Source organism: Amia ocellicauda, chromosome 7, assembly GCF_036373705.1.
Source record: "Amia ocellicauda isolate fAmiCal2 chromosome 7, fAmiCal2.hap1, whole genome shotgun sequence".
Taxonomy (NCBI): domain Eukaryota; kingdom Metazoa; phylum Chordata; class Actinopteri; order Amiiformes; family Amiidae; genus Amia; species Amia ocellicauda.
In genome coordinates, this window is record NC_089856.1 from 8429683 (window position 1) to 8449173 (window position 19491).

At 45.0% G+C, this 19491-nt stretch overlaps 1 protein-coding gene across 3 annotated transcripts in view; it reads right to left on the reverse strand.

Moving 5' to 3' along the window:
• Positions 1-1901: 1901 nt before the first annotated feature.
• Positions 1902-19491, reverse strand: part of timeless (timeless circadian clock) — a 30782-nt gene continuing 13192 nt past the window's right edge. The window contains exons 9-31 of one of the 3 annotated variants that reach the window (XM_066708190.1): positions 17287-17420; positions 16676-16763; positions 15932-16108; positions 15027-15244; positions 14739-14842; positions 14123-14292; positions 13864-13992; positions 13451-13602; positions 13251-13348; positions 12958-13078; positions 11282-11483; positions 10986-11131; positions 9405-9490; positions 9013-9136; positions 8733-8815; positions 7490-7638; positions 7114-7336; positions 6223-6291; positions 5732-5850; positions 4334-4550; positions 4014-4080; positions 3717-3790; positions 1902-3560 (exon numbers count right to left, since the gene is read on the reverse strand). In XM_066708190.1, the coding sequence (XP_066564287.1) occupies positions 3424-3560; positions 3717-3790; positions 4014-4080; positions 4334-4550; positions 5732-5850; positions 6223-6291; positions 7114-7336; positions 7490-7638; positions 8733-8815; positions 9013-9136; positions 9405-9490; positions 10986-11131; positions 11282-11483; positions 12958-13078; positions 13251-13348; positions 13451-13602; positions 13864-13992; positions 14123-14292; positions 14739-14842; positions 15027-15244; positions 15932-16108; positions 16676-16763; positions 17287-17420 (3087 nt within the window). In that variant the 3' untranslated portion in view covers positions 1902-3423. Of the gene's footprint in view, positions 3561-3716; positions 3791-4013; positions 4081-4333; positions 4551-5731; positions 5851-6222; positions 6292-7113; positions 7337-7489; positions 7639-8732; positions 8819-9012; positions 9137-9404; positions 9491-10985; positions 11132-11281; positions 11484-12957; positions 13079-13250; positions 13349-13450; positions 13603-13863; positions 13993-14122; positions 14293-14738; positions 14843-15026; positions 15245-15931; positions 16109-16675; positions 16764-17286; positions 17421-19491 lie in introns of all 3 variants that reach the window. The other 2 variants (XM_066708189.1, XM_066708188.1) reach the window with 2 other exon arrangements.

Consider the following 19491-nt stretch of genomic DNA (forward strand, 5'->3'; position numbering starts at 1 on the left):
CAAAAATAAAGTGGAACTGGATTAGAACTTTTACGGACTTTACTTTACCGACTGAACAGAGGAAAGGGTCCTTTTCAGAGAATTTATTTTCTGATTCAGTTTTCCAAATACACATCATGTTACATAAACGTGTTGAGTGGCTGTGACCTGTAAATATCCTATACTTTGTTCTATAAGCAGCTGTATAGACAAAGATAAATCTGCAATCTATACAGACACTGGTTGCGTTTTCATAGCCCACCTCTATTTTTCTCTGTCCCGGGGGCTCATGGGAGGGAATGGGTGCGGGGGGCTGACCGGATGCCTCTCGCAGGAAGTGGTTAACGTACTCCAGATGTGTAGAGAGACCTCCACAGCTGGGGAAAGTAGTGGGGAGTGTCAGAGCTGATTGGAAACATCTGGACAACTGTCTCTCCCCCACACACACTGCTGGGACACTGAGGGGAGGAGTGAGAGAGAGCAAGGGAGACCTGCCCTTTAGTGGATCTCGACCATGTGTTATGATGTCCCAAAAGTACTGTGAAGTATTGTGGTTTTCAGATTCAGTCTCCGAGCTCATGCACTTGCAGTGTGATGTTATTCAGAACAGCCCACATTTACAGATGTTAAGAATAAGCTGTTCCCGTCCATGTCTGTGTCCTTCATGAGGATTTACAAAATTATAAAATTAGGTTGTTTCTGTTCTTGTGAAGAAAAGTGAGGTCAAGTGACAAAAAGGGATATTTATGTAGAACTATATTTGACATGTCATGATTTAATTAGTTATACATTTTGTTGTGTTATAAGACAATATGAAATCACAGTAAGTAAAACATCTGAAAAGTATAAAATGATAGCTGTATAAATTGCCATTTTTTTTGTGGTTTTATTGTTACAAATGGAAGTTGCATGCTTTTGCCACTCAATTTAGAATATTCCTCGACTGCATCCATTGTAAGATCAAAAGATGATGGAAGAACATTGTATACTTAAGGAAAAGACTAAGGGCGCACTCTTGTGGTACAAATGGCCCATGTGAAGAATAATGGAAAAGACCACTAAGGATCCTGTGCCAGCATTTACTGTCAAGAGGAGAAAACCCAAACCCAGGCTGTGTTCGGCTTTGGACTGACATGTGACAAACAGTACAATTGCAGTGATACACAAGGACTGGACTAGAGGCTAGCTGGTTTAGCGGTTCAAGAAATAAACGCTCGACTGAAAGCTGCTTTTATGAGAAACAGACGTTGAAATGACAGGCTGCCTGAGAGCGCACTGCCACATGGCATCAGCACAGTGACATCAGGCTACAATCCTGGAGCTTCAATATGCTGTAGCAGGCGGGCAGAGTTCATTAAGGGTGAATTCCTGATGAAAAGGGTGCCCCTTCTGGAGACAAGTTGCATAAACTTTAAATCTGCCGATTGGCAGGATTTTGTGGCAAGAATAAGTGCTCTATCCAAATGCAGTAATATGGTTTTAAAATAATTAATAGAACACATGAATTGTTGTACTATTGCTACTCCGTTTTTAGATAGAAAGTGGTTAGTCTGTGTGTTTCGTTTCACAACACAAGGTCATTAAAGTTATTAGATTCTTAAAACTGCTTTTACTTACATGGGTAACAGCTGAAGGATGTTGGAATCTCAAGCTGCTGTTAAGGTGAAGTACCCAAATGATGTCTTCTTCCAATCCAAGGGAAACCTGTGCCAAAGCCAAGAAAAAAAACAGCGTGCAGAGTCTACTACAAAAATCTAAATAGGTAACCTTTTAGAGGACTGAAAAACAATGATCCCAAACTTAGTCTACTGGATCATATTGGAATGAGCAAATCAGTTAATTGGCTCTACAGCCCTTGTACAAACAGAGGAATCATTGACAGCAGTTTGTGATCCTGAAAAGAGATAGAACCCTTTGTGGGGTGTGTTTCAGATTTATTTATTTTTGTAAAGAAAAGAAAACATTGTTACTACCATAAAAAATAAGCCGATTTCTAGAACATTTAAAAACCATACAAGTTTTGAAAACAATAAAACTCCGTACTTCTGGGCAAGATAAACCTGTTGTTCCAATTACCCAAAATTTTAACTAATTGCATTTTAATTCAACTGCCCTTTAAAATAAATACAGGGGGGGGCAGGAATCCCTTTACTTTCAATGACTAAATTCACATGACTCTTTATATAAATGTTTTTGTTAAAGGTGTGTTGATGGTCACGTGATTTAACAAAGACAACAGCATTACATTTACATTAAGATTACAGGCAAGTGTCCTGTAATACGTGGTCTCTCATTACAGTGAATATTAGACATGGATAGTGCAGTATAGTACAATACTGGCTGGTACGGCACAGAGGTAGTAAATAGAAGCATGCCTTGGTTGCGTTTTATACCCACAGGTATACAGCAAGGAATGATTAAACCTCATTTAGTAACCCAGTCCATTTATACACAAAACTTCTGGAGATGCAAGGGGCACCATCTCCTACATTCACACTCCAAAGCAGGTGGTTAAGGAACAAAGAATTGAGCCCAAACCAAATCTGGAGTGTCTGTTCCCAGTGTTTACACATGTGGGAGATGTAAGCAGATGCAGGTGATTACCTTAGTGCAGTAATCTTAAATCCCCAAATGGACAATTTGCAAAGAATGGGAAACGCAAGCTGGTTACTGATCAAAAAAACAAGAACTTCAGAATTCAATAACATTCAATTTAAATAAAGGTAACCCACAGAACCCACTGAATAGGGGCCCCCAGGGACCAGTGTTTGAGATTTCTGCCTTAGCGAAACCACAAAAGCTGCTCAGCTGTCCCAGCACAGTACTCAAGTATCTCCGGCTGTTTTTGAGAGCCATAGAGATTACAGGTGAGCTTCAGATGTGGGGGCCTGGGTCTTGACTCCAGGAGGTGCCAACACAAGTGGCACATTGCAGTGATCACGGGAGAGGACAACGTCTGTACAATCCTCACTCTTGAAGCTGTAAGCGCTCCAGGCCGTGGCTCAGGACCGGTCCAGTGGGAGAGGTAGGGAACTGAATACAATTAAAATCTCCCACAGCCATCCGACAGCAGAGACCAGTCACAAAACCGTCACATCAGCTCAAATCACTTGTAGAACAAAGTCAACAATACAGTAAAACACTACCAGCACCATATTCAGGCAATAATCTCAGCCCCAAACAACTGATAAAATGAGATCTGGCTTTTAAATGAACAACATATACAAGAAAAAAAACAAAAAACAAAATAAGTCCAAGAGTACTTCCCCTCGTACACTACTCCAGCATTTGCCGATTCAGGCACTAGCTTGTAGGTCATTGGTGCGTTGGTGAAGCATTATCACGGAAACCTCTTCTCCCCACCCCTCCTGCACAGAGGGAGGTCTGTGGAGCTTTTTAATATGATGCGATTACAACATATATACTTTTGTTTATATGTCATTTCTAGTCTTCCTCCTCCTCATCATCTATGAGGGCTCGGTGGCGTCGGCGCTTGGCGGGGGCTGCGAGGTCCTCCGCCTCGGAATCGGGGTCCACGGCCCCCAGATCCATTGGCGCCAAGCTGTCTGCTTCCTCTTCTTCTGAAGGACAGAGACGCCAGTCAGTAAGGTGAACAAACACACCAGCAGTGCTTACAAACTCAAAGCGTTGAAGTAAATTAAATGCAAGCATAGAGTGACTGGGGGTGCAAAGGCAATGTCAACAGGTTGTAAAGACAGTGTGAAGTGGGATGGTACCTCTCTCTTCGTCACTGTCCAAAACTCTGCTCCTTTTCATGGACGCCTTACACTCTACACTGGCTTCGGGGACTCTGGAGAGAGAGAGAGGGGGACAGGTCAGTGAAGAGGGGGGACAGTGGGTTCTCTCCTAAATTGCTCATTCGACCAGTCATATGAGACTTGGACGTATGCTTATTAAGAAGCTACGTCATTTACTTCAGGTTTAAGAAAAGCAAACCAGTGAGAACATGCACCAGAGCACAATGGAAGACACAAAGCACAGGACTGGTTGTCTAGTGTAACAGACTGGCACACCTCGTGGTCTCGCTGTCAGAAGTGGACTCCTGGGCTTCATCTGCAGACTGCCCTAGGGACTGAACTTCTGAAAAGAGGGAGAGAGAGAGAGTGAGACACAAAGAGCTCCAGTCCTCCAGCTTTTATAGGTACCTTCAAATCAGAGGCTAAAGATGAACAAATCCAAAATCCACTAATTAAGAACAGAGAGCTTGAATGAGGAACAGAAAACCCTGCGTGCATTTCAATGGCATTAAGTTACCGTGTGTAAAGGCAGTCAACACCAGTGTGAATGCTATGTTGTGTGTGGGCATCCGTGTGTACAGTGCACACAGACTGACCTGTTGAGGTAGTGTGGGGTCTCCTCCTCTTGCGGGCGAGCAGCAGGGCTCGAAGGGCTTGAGCTCGCTGCTCAGGGTCGTCCACATCCTTCTCCTCCACGGGGGTCTCTTGCCCCTCTGACCCCCCTGCGGGACCCTCATCTGCTGCGGACAGGGAGGCGGCCGTCGCTCGCAGCTGGGCCGGGTTCAGTTTGGCTGGGATCCTCCAGAACGACTCCTGAGGATCACAGCACACAAACAATGCTTGAGTCACAGACAACATACTAGCACAGGGGAATACCTTCCTTTAGGCAGCTTGCACTTTTCTTTTGAACCATTTTCAGATGTAGAATATATTGTACAGACACTTCACAGAAAGACATCTTAATGAAGACTGTATTGGATCTTCTGTAGCATTGGAAGCATAGGTACAGTGACTCCAAGCAAGGCTGCCATTACAGGTGTCTTTGTCTTTGTGGGTTTAGTGCAAGAGTAAATTAACATCATTTAATTTAGGAAAATATCATTAAACTTTTCCAGAGTCACAAAAGTTGAAACAGGTTTTACACACAAGAGGCCTAGTGAATAAGGGGAGAACATACTTTGAGTTACTGTAACATACTTACTTTTAACTCGACACAGGCAAAATGGTAGTAAAAAGCCCCCATAAAAGATCTTAATATGAAAAACTACAAAATTGAAAAAATGGAATCCAAACTGCTGGTCTTACTCACCGGTAAATAATTCAACAAACTGGGAAAATATGGCCCCAAGTGGCTTGTTTGTACCACCACTAAATGTTTCCTATACTGTCTGGTTTAGTCTGGTTTATAAAACTATGTATAGATCTCTAATGACTATATGCAAACCAACCATGTAAATAAACATTTGGACAAAACGGCATTCATATAAAACTCATTGAAGGGTTTACTGTAACAAATTGGAAGACTGTAATTGGGTTTACAAATCACAACCGCATGACAGGTTGTGAAAGTGGTCACATACCTGTATTCAGTTACGATTTAAGCAAAGCCAATATTTTTGTATTGACTTATTATAACTTTGGATTCGCCAATATTTTTTCTAGATGAAAATAAAATGAACACTTCTGTGTATATATTAAAAAAAAAATACTATTGTTTCCTATGCAGTCAGTCAACGTGACAATAACTTTTTTACCTCAAACTGCCAGAAACTTTTACAATCCTGCCTTTCAAACATCAGGGTATTTAATGAGCATATTTAGGAAAAGTCAAGAACAGAGAGATGCATCTTTCACAACCACAGAGTAATTTAAACCAATAAAAGTGTAACCTGTTAAAATGACACCCTTAGCAGTTCTAGCTTTAATGGTTGTTTCTCACACTTCCCATCTAACCCTGTGCACTGATTGGCCAATATGGCTTTATATATGCCCACCTGCTCATTGGCTGGCTTGCGGATGCCCACTCGGCACAGCAGCCTGTGGAAGCTCTTGTTCTCCATTGCATCTTCGTTCTCCTCGGTGAGAGGGACCAGGGGAACAGGCTGGGACAAGCCTAGGGGGGAGAAGGAGGAGGGTGCGGTCAACATTTATTATTTATCTGGATGACTGTCTCTCCTCCACACACACTGCTGGGACACTGAGGGGAGGAGTGAGGAAGAGCTGCATTACTAACTCCAAATCTGAGTATTGTAGATATTCATTCTGCTTACTGCGGTCAGTTTGTACAGAAGTTTCACACATCTGTGCTCTTTAACATTTTACTCCCCCTTACCTTATTTTCACTATATTCTCTTGTGCGATTATAAAGGAATGAGTTACTACAATAAGTATTTAGAAGGGTAGCACTGCACTGCCCCCATTAGCAGTAACTCAGATACAAATGGTGTAATCAGAATATCTTTTAGTATGAGAAGCAGACACCCACCATCCTCTTCACGGTCATCTGCCGTTCTGTTCAAGCAGTTCTGCAGCCACAGCAGGGGTCCCGAGAGACCTGCAGAGACAGAGACAGACTAGTCACACTGCTTTTCTTTCCACGGAAGAATGGTCCTTTGAATAATCCGATTCACATGCACAATGCACGCTTTGCAGCACATGGCAATGGGAGACATTTTAAGCATTTTCTATTTTATATGAATTGTAAGAGTTTCCTTATCTAGACCTTTTTGATCACCATGATTTCTCTCCTCATAATACATTTGTTTTCTTAAATTTTCAAGTCTGGTTTAATGTGATCTTTCCACACTGATTGAAGAGACCCCCTAAAACGATTGAGGGTTCTGGTCTCTCAGGGACCAGGGTGGGAGACCACTGTCCTTTTGAAACACAACAACACAACCTTCATACAGATGTTACTCAAGTTTGGTGAAGACTTCTATAAAACTAAACCCAATTGATCTCATGTAGACATCTCATTGTCCAGCCAGTCTTCAGTATGCCTGGCTGTGGAGGACTACAGGACTGATACTCTTGGGTACTGAGCCATCACGTCAAGCATAGTCGTCCTCTCTCCCTGGCCGCCCCAAGTGAAACAGTCAATAGTATTTCAGAATCAACACTGGGATTTAGTTTGCCCCATATGCAAGCTTTACTTTTCTTTTCCTAACATTGTATGCTTGTGCTATACACACCCTGACTCTACCCATTATTTTCTGCTTGAGAGAAAGGGACTTGGCTGCATTTATTTGCTCACTTGTCTGCCATGACTACTGCTCATAAAATCATAACCAACATATTCTCAATACTTTGTTCAATACGGCCCCAACAATTCCAGTCAGGAAGGGAGCTCCAGTTTTAAGTCTCTGATTGACCTTACCTTCTTGCCGTAGTTTCTGCACAAGGGTCACCAGATTGCCATCTGTCCTCCCTTGGCTAGCTGCCACCCTGCGTTTGCCCTCTCTCTCCCGAGGCTCGTCTCTCTGCTCCTGCTCCTCACTCTCCTCCCCCTCGCTCTCCTCCTCCTCCTCTTCCTCCTCCTCCTCATCTGAAGGGTCATTCTGTGTCTCCCCAGCCAGATCAGAGAAAAACTCATCTTCCGTCTGTGGAGAGGGGGGTATGAAGTCTGCATTATTTTTTTCTTTCTTGGCAGACACCCTTACCCAGGGTAACTTACAGTTTTCACAAACAGCTACATTATGAAGTGCTGTAAATACAGTTTTATACTCTGGCACGCAGAGTGTGTGTGATCTCACCATGCCAGAGCTCTTGCCCGCGGCTCGGGGGCGCCTCTTCTTGTACAGCTCTTTCCGGTCTGACACCAGCCCCAGGCTCAGCAGTTTGTCCACCACACGGGCACGGGAGCGCTTGGCTGTGATCTTCTTCAGGATGTTGCCCAGGATATCTGAAAGAGCACAGTGCGTACACAGACAGGCCTGGTCAGACAACAGGGGAGATGTACACCATCTGTGATCCAAACTGCATTGGGATATACACTGATCAGCCATAACATTATGACCACCTGCCTAATATTGTGTAGGACCCCCTTTTGCCGCCAAAACAGCCCTGACCCGTCAAGGCATGGACTCCACTAGACCTCTGAAGGTGTGCTGTGGTATCTGGCACCAAGACGTTAGCAGCAGATCCTTTAAGTCCTGTAACTTGCGAGGTGGGGCCTCCATGGATTGGACTCGTTTGTCCAGCACATCCCACAGATGCTCAATGCACAGATGTAGGCGCTTTCGGCAGTGGACAGGGTTTCAGCATAGGCACCCTGACTGGTCTGCGGCTACGCAGCCCCATACGCAACAAACTGTGATGCACTGTGTGTTCCGACACCTTTCTATCAGAACCAGCATTCACTTTTTCAGCAATTTGAGCTACAGTAGCTTGTCTGTAGGATCGGACCACACAGGCCAGCCTTTGCTCCCCACATGCATCAATGAGCCTTGGCCGCCCATGACCCTGTCGCCGGTTCACTGCTTTTCCTTCCTTGGACCACTTTTGATAGGTACTGACCACTGCAGACCTGGAACACCCCACAAGAGCTTGCCCATTTTTCCTGGTTCTAACACATCAACTTTGAGGACAAAATGTTCACTTGCTGCCTAATATATCCCACCCAGTGACAGGTGCCATGATAACGAGATTATCAGTGTTATTCACTTCACCTGTCAGTGGTCATAATGTTATGGCTGATTGGTGTATGTCCCCACAAGGCAACAGTCACACACTGAAATCTGGGGTGGCAAACCTTTATAACCCGACATTTCAGTCCGTGTTTCAGAGCCGATGTTGATTGTGTAAAGGACTGCAGCGTAATTTTCTCCTGCTACATCATAATGTCTGTTGTCTTCATACTGAGGTGCGGCTTCAGAATTTCTTTGGGCTTCACAGCCCCTTCTTGGACTACAGTGGTGGGGTAAGGGGATTTGACATTGTCCCTCTGTACCGAGGGGGGAAAAGAGGGGTGTTTAAGGCTCAGCCAAGTTGACATACCATCTGATTCACTGAACTCCTCGAACAGGGTCTGCAGCTCCAGCTCCTGGTCCTCTGTCCACAGGACGATCCGAGTACCCTTCCTACTGAGGAAGAGGGAGAAGGAGAGGAAAGGATCAATCCCCTGCCATAGCACTGCTTCATTTCCTTAGAATGAGCAGCTCAACAGGTCATAATGTCTAGTTTCCTTGTGTGCACATTACAGGTTGGTTACACAGATTAGCTATAGTCTTGGACTACCCAATGATACTTTGGAGCAGCCATGTGTTTATGTTCTCACCTTTGTTTCTTCAGGTCCTTCACACTGTCTACCAAGCCCAGGTTCACCAGCTGCTGGACAACCTGCCGCCGGGTCCAGGATGGATTACTGAGGATGGGGAGCAGGGTCTCGACAACGTCTGCATCTGTTTGAGAGAGAGAGAGTAATTCTTTGCCAGAACATTTATAGTCTTGTCATGCCATTCAAGCTCTTCTGAATTAAGTTTAAACGTGTCATTGAGTGATAAGCATGAGAGTATGAGAGTGAGTGAAGAATAATGGAGGGAAAAGATAATGAGAGAAAAAGGAAAGGACTGAGTGATGGAAGGAGAGGGAGTAAGAGCCGGATGTGCACTGGAGGACAGACGCACAGCTCTGCCTGTGCAGATTACTGTCCCAGAAAGACCGACTCACCTCCAGAGTCACGGTGCTCCAGGTACAGCTTCCCGAGTTCCGCCTCTTCTTCTGAAGACCACGTCACTCGCTTCTTTGACTCCTGTCTGAGAAGAATAAGTGAGAGAACATTTTAACCAATCAGGAAGCAGATATTAAAATGTAGCAGGTAATGGAACTTTCACCATTATTCTAGATTAGCCTCAGCCAGCTCTACATCAGTAAAGCAGGATTTACATGTACATATAAAGCCACAGTCTAAGTGATTGCTGGTCAATTGCAATGTCATATATACACTCACCTAAAGGATTATTAGGAACACCATACTAATACTGTGTTTGACCCCCTTTCGCCTTCAGAACTGCCTTAATTCTACGTGGCATTGATTCAACAAGGTGCTGAAAGCATTCTTTAGAAATGTTGGCCCATATTGATAGGATAGCATCTTACAGTTGATGGAGATTTGTGGGATGCACATCCAGGGCACGAAGCTCCCGTTCCACCACATCCCAAAGATGCTCTATTGGGTTGAGATCTGGTGACTGTGGGGGCCAGTTTAGTACAGGGAACTCATTGTCATGTTCAAGGAACCAATTTGAAATGATTCGACCTTTGTGACATGGTGCATTATCCTGCTGGAAGTAGCCATCAGAGGATGGGTACATGGTGGTCATAAAGGGATGGACATGGTCAGAAACAATGCTCAGGTAGGCCGTGGCATTTAAACGATGCCCAATTGGCACTAAGGGGCCTAAAGTGTGCCAAGAAAACATCCCCCACACCATTACACCACCACCACCAGCCTGCACAGTGGTAACAAGGCATGATGGATCCATGTTCTCATTCTGTTTACGCCAAATTCTGACTCTACCATCTGGATGTCTCAACAGAAATCGAGACTCATCAGACCAGGCAAAATTTTTCCAGTCTTCAACTGTCCAATTTTGGTGAGCTTGTGCAAATTGTAGCCTCTTTTTCCTATTTGTAGTGGAGATGAGTGGTACCCGGTGGGGTCTTCTGCTGTTGTAGCCCATCCGCCTCAAGGTTGTACGTGTTGTGGCTTCACAAATGCTTTGCTGCATACCTCGGTTGTAACGAGTGGTTATTTCAGTCAAAGTTGCTCTTCTATCAGCTTGAATCAGTCGGCCCATTCTCCTCTGACCTCTAGCATCAACAAGGCATTTTGGCCCACAGGACTGACACATACTGGATGTTTTTCCCTTTTCACACCATTCTTTGTAAACCCTAGAAATGGTTGTGCGTGAAAATCCCAGTAACTGAGCAGATTGTGAAATACTCAGACCGGCCCGTCTGGCACCAACAACCATGCCACGCTCAAAATTGCTTAAATCACCTTTCTTTCCCATTCAGACATTGAGTTTGGAGTTCAGGAGATTGTCTTGACCAGGACCACACCCCTAAATGCATTGAAGCAACTGCCATGTGATTGGTTGGTTAGATAATTGCATTAATGAGAAATTGAACAGGTGTTCCTAATAATCCTTTAGGTGAGTGTATATAGGCCAATGTGATTTTTTTTTCCCCCCACATCCCCCATACAGGGTGGGACTGTGAAGCAGTGACTGAGAGAAAAACCCTCACTTGTCCTCCTCTTTGCTGTAGCCCTCAGTCATTTCCCGCACGGCACCCACGTTCTTCCAGAACAGTAGCTCCACGTAGGCCTTGTTGTTCCTCGCTGCGAGGGCGAAGAAGCGGTTCAGCACGAACTTAGCGAAGGTCACCAGCTCCTGTGGTCACAGAGAGAGGCAAGTTAAAGAAGTAAGCGAATGTGTACGAGTGACTGTCCTTCTGTGGCAGTGAGTACCGTTTGAGAACTAGCATATTTCTCAAAACGTCGATAGTTTCATGGTGAGAGTACGGGAGAGTCCAACCCTGACCTTGTATGCTGTGGCAGCAGGGTCGCACAGGATCTTGTTGAAGAGGCAGAAGACAGAGAGTTGGAAGAGCAGGGCATCCATCTTGAGGTCGACGGCCACGCGGTGCAGCATACGGACGATGCAATGGTTGGTGTGGGTGCTGTTCTGATTGTAACTCTTCAGCAGCAGCAGGTAGGGCTGCAAGATATTGGGGCTGGCGAACCTGGAGGGGCCGAGAGAGGAGCACAGTTCTGCACAGTTAATTATATTGGCATATTTATATGATCGTGTTATTCAATTTTTCTTTAACCGTACTTTAAAAGCTAGGGTTTCAGACTGTGTTCCTGGAGGGCCACAGTGTCTCCAGTTTTAGTTTTTCTCTCACTTGGGTCCCAATTACTTAATCTACCAAATTATTTTATCAGTTAGACATGTATAACATTGTTTTAAAGTCTGTAACAGCTGCTGGTTTAAAGTATGGTTTCAGTTTAATGTGCACTACCATTAAAACCATTTGCCTGGATTAATTCGTAAAGCAGCTAATTATGCCCATTAAGTTACTGTGAGCTCGGTTGGCGCAACAGCCAGAAGACAATGCAGCCCTCTGGCAAGAGCGTTTCAGAGCCATGCTTTAAAGTATAATAACCGGTGTAAATTATGACTTTGGAAATCGCCATTAGATTTTTGGTGCAACCTTTCATTTTAGTTACACAATCACAACGATGCCTACACTGTTCAGGGACTGGGAAAAATGGCTTTAGCAGGTAACATCACAACAGATCTCCGGAAATCGCTGTTTGATTACAGATCAATGTAACGATAAAGCCTCATTTAAATTAATTACAGGTGGGGAACTAAAGAAAACGGACATGGTCTTTGACATTTTTGACTTTGTGCTCTAGTGTAGCACTGTCCAACCCACAAGTGTTTTTGGTGTAAAAACGTCAAATCTAAGTAAATAAACTTGAGTTAAACATGAGAAAATCAGATGTAAAGTACAAAGTATGGGAAACGCCTAAAGGAAATCAGGTGAAGAGGCACAGAGGAATGAGGCATTAGTGGACCAATAGGGGGAGAATCTCATTCCGATACATACATTCTGAACCAGTTTCCCCGGTTAGGTGGCTCTATGCTGCAAGAAGCTATTAACCCTTAGTTTTCAGTTTTGTCTTGACACCAGCACACTGCACCCATGTGTGTGTGTCATTTCTGCATCTGCTTTTAGGTCTCCTGTAAGCCAGTAACATTTGCTTAGGCAACTAAATGGCACCAATATCGAAACTAAATTCACAGGTTAAGAGTTTGACAAGTTCACTGAAATTCCAGCTCAGCCATGATATTTGTCTGTTCCTTGACTAATTTCATTAGTGACCACTTATACCAACTATATCAGTCAAACATCTGTGTCCTTCAGCAATGTGTGTGTTACCAGACACTGGAAACGACCGAGAAAACAAAAACATGAAATTCATAGAGAGGATCTAAGGAGGGAGGGGATGTTTCATTTTTACAAGGCTTTTCACAGCAGCATAGTGGGAAATCTCACAAAAGCCTTGTCCGGTTGTGTCCGGTTATTAAGTTACAAACAAGCCAGGACACAGGGGGCTTGGTATAGGCCAGCTGTAACTAACTTTGACATGGCAGGGAGAGAGCTGAGCTCTGATTTATGGATGCTAAAGCTGCTCTGACTGGCTCACCTCTTAATGTAGTCCAGGAAGTTGAATTCTGCCTCAGAAACACGCACAGATTCAATCTCCTCCTCTTCCTCCCCCTCTCCCACCTCCTCCTCCTCCTCCACAGGCTCAGTGGTGGCTGGTCCTAACAAATCAAACATCAGTATCACAAACCTTCAGAACACCTCACGACTCCAACAGACAGCCATGAATAAAGTCAAACATTTCAATAATGAGGCCTGTATTGAATAGGCTCAGAGACTGGAGTACCATCATAAGTTCCCATGTGTCTGGCCTCACCTGTGGGTGGTACTTACTGGGCAGGTTGGCAAATAGGATCTGTTTCAGGAGCTCAAGCTCTTCCTCAGCTACTACATCAGCTGCTCCAAAGACATCCCCTTCTGGCCACACCTCCCTGGACAGGACAAAGGGAGAGAGAGGAGTTGAGGCCTCAGAGAGGATTTTTTGGCTGCTTTATGTTCAGTGATTGGGAAGCAAGACGTGGTTGACCTCTGACCTGGCAGCCCTGATCAGCGCCAACGCCTCTGGCCCCTGTTTAGCCAGTAGGGCATCTTGGATCCGCACCATAGCCTCTGCCCGCTGCTCCTCCAGGGGCACCTCGGAGGCAGCGTCGAACAGCACAGTGCCCTCTGTCACCGACTCTGACAACTACAGGAAGGAAAGGCTGTGAAATCACTTTACGGCATCGGTAAAACAAAATAACCAAACTGAGCCAAACGCTTGGCGATTCCAAACTGGAAGTGCATATAAGAAAGACATGTTCCTGTTCGATGCAATTAAGTTCAGATCCTAGAATGGGTAATAAGTGGCGTACCACACTGCCTGCGAATGTAGTGATATGTGGACAGCTGATAAGAGAAAACACACACAAGCCTCAGGTAGGACTGACACAAGCACCTCGAGACTGACCTGGAAGCCTGTGGCCTTGAGCTCCTCTGACACCACCTGCCAGCACTGCTCCAGGGCTTCAGGTGAGCTGTCCACAGCAGGGCCACTTCTCCTTTTGCCTTTGGACCTCTTCTTCTTTACCCTCTTCCTCTGCGAAAGGAGAGGGAAAGATATTCAGTCAGAACACAAGCACCCACATTAGCTGGCCCAGGACTCTGGCGAATCCCCATTCTGGACACCCCCTCTCATGCCAGATGCCCCCCACTCCTCTCACGCTCACCTGCACCACCAGGTTGTTGCGGCCCTTGCAGAAGCGCTCCAGCATGCGCAGGAACAGGTGGGCAGCCTCCACCAGGTCCTTCAGGAAGGAGCGGGGCTGCTTGGTCTCGTCAAATTTCCGCAGTAGCGTCAGGAAGATCTCCCTGTACTCCATGAGGTAGAAGATGTTGCCTGAAACATTGGACAAGAAAAGCCTGAGGCCGAGAACTGTGACAAGAAAGTTGGGCCATTAGCAGACTTTCGGCGAGTATGTTTCACATCACTGCTTTGAAACCGGAGAAATCCGTTGTCATTAAGACACACCTATGTCCTGATTACAAGTCAATTGTTTAGTTCCCGGTACGCAACTCCCAACAAAGAACTGACAAAGACAAAAAGTCAAACCAAGTGCCAAACAAAATGTTAGTTTAAATAGAATTGGGGTGAGCCAAGCAATAAAAAAATGCCAAGCCATAAAACTAGAATACCCCAGCCTCTGCACCCTGCCCAGCACTGGTGCAACTCACACCAAATGACTGACCCTGTACCCTGTGGTGAGTAAGTTACCAAAATCAGAGTAACAGAATCAGACACAAACAGTGGGCAGCTGAAACTGACCAAACAAAGAGTGGCCTCACTTTTGATGACAGATGCACTCTGGCGGATATTGTCATCTCGTGAGTGGTCCATCTCATTCACGGTCATCAGCAGCTCCCGGTATGCCTTCAGGGCCAGGTGCATCCTGGGTAACACAATCATATGGAGTTAGTCATTCACCAGTCAGAAGCAGGCAACAAAAGAGGCAACCACTAATAATACAGCCGTACAATGTGGATTATTACTGAACGAAATTTGAACAAAGGTATTCTAATCTAAAGCAAGATAGCATCACCAGCCCCTGTCTGCTCCTCCCCAATCAGACCAACCTGCGTGCCCAAGAAGTAGCCTCCTTGCGGTCAGTCAGCATCATCTCGTAGTAGTTGGTGAGGTTGCGCTCGATGTAGTGGAAGGTCCGGACGGACATAGTCTCGGACACCAGGTCCATGCGGAAGTTATGGCTGCGGTTGAAGCCCATGAAGAAGGCCAATGCCCACAGGTAGTACGTCTCGTCATGCTGCTGCGCTTTCTCCCGCAACAGCCCGTCCTGCAGGGGGTGAGAGAGAGCTCAGCATGACACAACGATGTACATCAATCTTATTCTCAGTTCAATAACCCCTTAATGAGCTAAAAGTGTGCCACTATTCTTTTTAAGTTTAAAGTTCCAACAGCACCATTTGAGTAACTAAGAGCTCAGTTACTCAGTCACAAAAAGACAACACTGGATTTGGAAGCCACCTGACACACTCCAACATTTCAACACTGCACACAAGATAGGACCTTCTCTTTTTCCAATTTACCATACAGGGAAATCATAATTAAGGCTGGGGGGGAAGGCGTAGATTTTATATGGGTCATCAAAACCCTGCCACAACCCCCGAGATAGGTTAGTTATATAATATATCTCTGAAGCTTGTGTGAATTCTCTCATCAGCTGATCACTTACATGATCTAACAAATGTTACAGCACTTCAAAGCTGTTGAAAAACTGGTTGATTAAGTTTAGTTGTGCTTGAAATTTAGACTGATTAACCTATATAAAGTTGCTTGAGTATTTGTAGCCCATCACTAGTATGTATTTTTGTAACGGGTACTTCCTACTGCTTCATGTAGATTCCCTGCAGGAGTCATTCGATTCTAGTGTCCAGTGTCATTCTTCCTTTCTGCTTCTCCAATGCCCCCTCACAGCCATACACATTGTTTTTGCTGCACTTGCACAGTGGTAGCTCCTCACCTTGACCAGGTACATGAGGCGGTTGTAGCAGTTCTCCAGGAAGTCGATGCAGAACTCCCTGAGGAACAGCCGCACGTTCAGCGCCGACCTCCGGCAGTTCTCTGGGTCCCTCGCCCGCTGTCGCCGCTTGGGCACCCTGCGCACTGCCTTGCCCATGTCGTGGCTGTAGTTCTTGAACTGCAAGGGGACAGAAGAACACTTAAAACACACAGCCAGGGCACCCCATCCCCCACTCTCCACAGACACCCAGTACTGATTACTTAGAGAAGGCAGTGAAAGCTTTATCAGCCTCTTGGAAAATAGAATAAGGTACTAAATTGAAAATACATTCATTTAGTGTGCATTTGTTTGGTATTTGTCCCAGGCTCATTCAAGAGCAGTCCATACTGACCATCTGAAAGGCTTTGTAGTCCAGATATTGTCTTTAATAGACGTATTTTGAAAAAAAATAAAAATAAACTAAAGCAAACGCAGACTATATTAACACAGTGAAGTGTGATTGTTTTTATATTAGAAAACTAATTAAGATGCTTTGTAATTTTCACGATTCCCATTTTTAAAACAGAAAATGTTCATCTGCACTCTCACAGAAAATGAATAACATTTACAGTGCTTTATATTAGCCAACCTACATGATGTTCATTTAACTGTAAATTTACAGAAGACCAGTACAGACTAACGGATTGTATATTTGTTCTCAGCTAACTAGTAACAGGAGTGTAGCTGTGTTCACTCTGTGCTCACATTGTGCAGCCCCTTGTGATAGATGACGTCTTTGTCCCCCAGTGACTTCAATCCTTGGACAACATAGGAGCCTCCAAATCGGGAGTGCCTGTGACACACAGAGAGGGAGAGATAGAATTAACATTTCTGAATAGTCAAGAGCCCAAAGTCATAATACGAGCTGTGAGAAAAACATCTTCACAAAAAGGGGAATTAACAGGCTCTCCAAGGTATTTTAGGTTTTAGCAATTGAAGCGATCCGTGGTTAAAAGCTTTTGAAAAGCCCACCAACCGATGGTGAAAATTACTACAGCAGCTGTGAATATTCATCCAGGAAATGGCTGCAGCAGATCAGCACTTAACCCATACATAAATAAAATAAAATGGATGGATGGGAGAGTTTACTAGTCAATCTATTCCAATTACACAATTTGGGAAAAAGTGTGAGGAAATAAAGGTTTGGGGTTGATTAGGATCTCAAAGAGTATGTTAAAATAAATACTAACGAGAAAGGAAAACTAAACTTAAAAAAGAATGAGTAAACCGAGTCTGTCTTGCAGTGTAAGGTGCCACCTCTCGGTGTTTGAGCATGTTTTCTGTGTGCAGTGGGGTTGGGGGCAGTTGTGCAGTACCTGCTTCCTCTCTGCAGCACCCGACTCCTCTTCTCTGCGATCTCTTTCTGCCGCAGCACCTCCAGCTCCTGGGCATCCTTCTGCTTCTCCTGCACTGAGCGAGACTGGCCTGCACTCACCAGCTGCTCAGGGGTCTGCAAGGAAACAGAGCCGGGCTCACACCACACAGCAATTCCCAGAACCGCCTGGATGATTGTGGGTCTGCGATGAAGCCCCTCTAAACCAGTTCATAACACTGGTCCTGGAGGACCCCCGAGCCTGCTGGTTTTTGTTCCAACTGAGCTCTCAATTACTTAACCCTTAAATTTAGCTAATTTCCTAAATCCAAACCTTTTGATTATTTTACAGTAGGGATTTTAAGTTATGTATAAAATTGTATAAGGAAGTTATTAAGAAACCAACTTTTTAACAGTTACACAATTTACAAAGTTAAATGTAAGCAAATTACTTCAATTAAGGGTTCAATTAAGTAGTTCAGTTAAGTAAGCTCAGCTGGAACACAAACACAAAGGATAGGTGGTCCTCCTGTACCAGGCTTGAGAACCACTGCTCTAAAATGTCATATTCAGTACTAAACCAATTATTCGATTGTGCATTACACTGCCTTTTAAAAATAGTAATTGGGGAATAGGTTTGTAGGACATATGCAGGACAACAGTGTCAGATTTTCACACTATAACAGTAACTTTAAAGCAGGGACCTTCATACCTGTGCAGTCCATAGTTATTAATGTGTGTTTGGTCAGTCACATTCATGGGTTTAATACGAATAGACAAACTGTAGTATACCCTTATGAATGCAGCTTTTTTTAACCAGTACATTGTACTAGCACAGTGCATGAAACCAGACAGCCTTGCTGGATCAGGTGCAATTTACCATCAGGTTTCTGGCAGAGTTCCTGTTTAACACTGCAATTGTGGAAATCACATGACCCTTCTGGATGCAGAACTGGAAGGTCATTCAAAATATTTACATTTTGAAAGCAACCTCCCTCTGCCTCTGAATAGAGCTGATCTGTCACCTAATTTGACTAATGGCTCTCAATGTACACCGATCAGCCATAACATTGTGACCACCTGCCTAATATTGTGTAGGTCCCCCTTTGGCCTCCAAAACAGCCCTGACCCGTCGTGGCATGGACTCCACTAGACCTCTGAAGGTGTGCTGTGGTATCTGGCACCAAGATGTTAGCAGCAGATTCTTTAAGTCCGAGGTGGGGCCTCCATGGATCGGACTGGTTTGTCCAGCACATCCCACAGATGCTCAATGCACAGATGTAGGCGCTTTCGGCAGTGGACAGGGTTTCAGCATGTGCACCCTGACTGGTCTGCGGCTACGCAGCCCCATACGCAACAAACTGTGATGCACTGTGTGTACCGACACCTTTCTATCAGAACCAGCATTCACTTTTTCAGCAATTTGAGCTACAGTAGCTTGTCTGAAGGATCGGACCACATGGCCAGCCTTTGCTCCCCACATGCATCAATGAGCCTTGGCCGCCCATGACCCTGTCGCCGGTTCACCGCTTTTCCTTCCTTGGACCACTTTTGATAGGTACTGACCACTGCAGACCGGGAACACCCCACAAGAGCCGCAGTTTTGGAGATGCTCTGACCCAGTCGTCTAGCCATCACAATTTGTCCCTTGTCAAAGTCGCTCAGATCCTTACGCCATTTTTCCTGCTTCTAACACATCAACTTTGAGGACAAAATGTTCACTTGCTGCCTAATATATCCCACCCACTGACCCACGCATCAGTGTTATTCACTTCACCTGTCAGTGGTCATAATGTTATGGCTGATCAGTGTATCTCAATGCTGGTTTGATATCGCTTGGCTCTCCTTTGTAACTTATCTTGACATTGACATTGTTTTTGGTATAGAGATCACATTGATTTTTCTTAACAGAGCATGTGTATGTGTATAATTAAAGATAGATGTCTACATGGATGCTTGTGTGTATTATGTGCTCGGGCGGCCTCCCTCTCCTCAGTCCTCATCCTCCTTGACCTCTCTGCAGCATTTGACACCGTTGATCACTCCATCCTCCTCTCCTGCCTCGCTGACGTTGGGATCTCTGGGACTGCTCTCACCTGGTTCTCCTCCTACCTCAGCGACCGGTCCTACCAAGTGACATGGCGAGGCTCCTCATCCACCCCCCAACCTGTCCTCACAGGCCTTCCCCAAGGCTTCGTCCTGGGCCCGC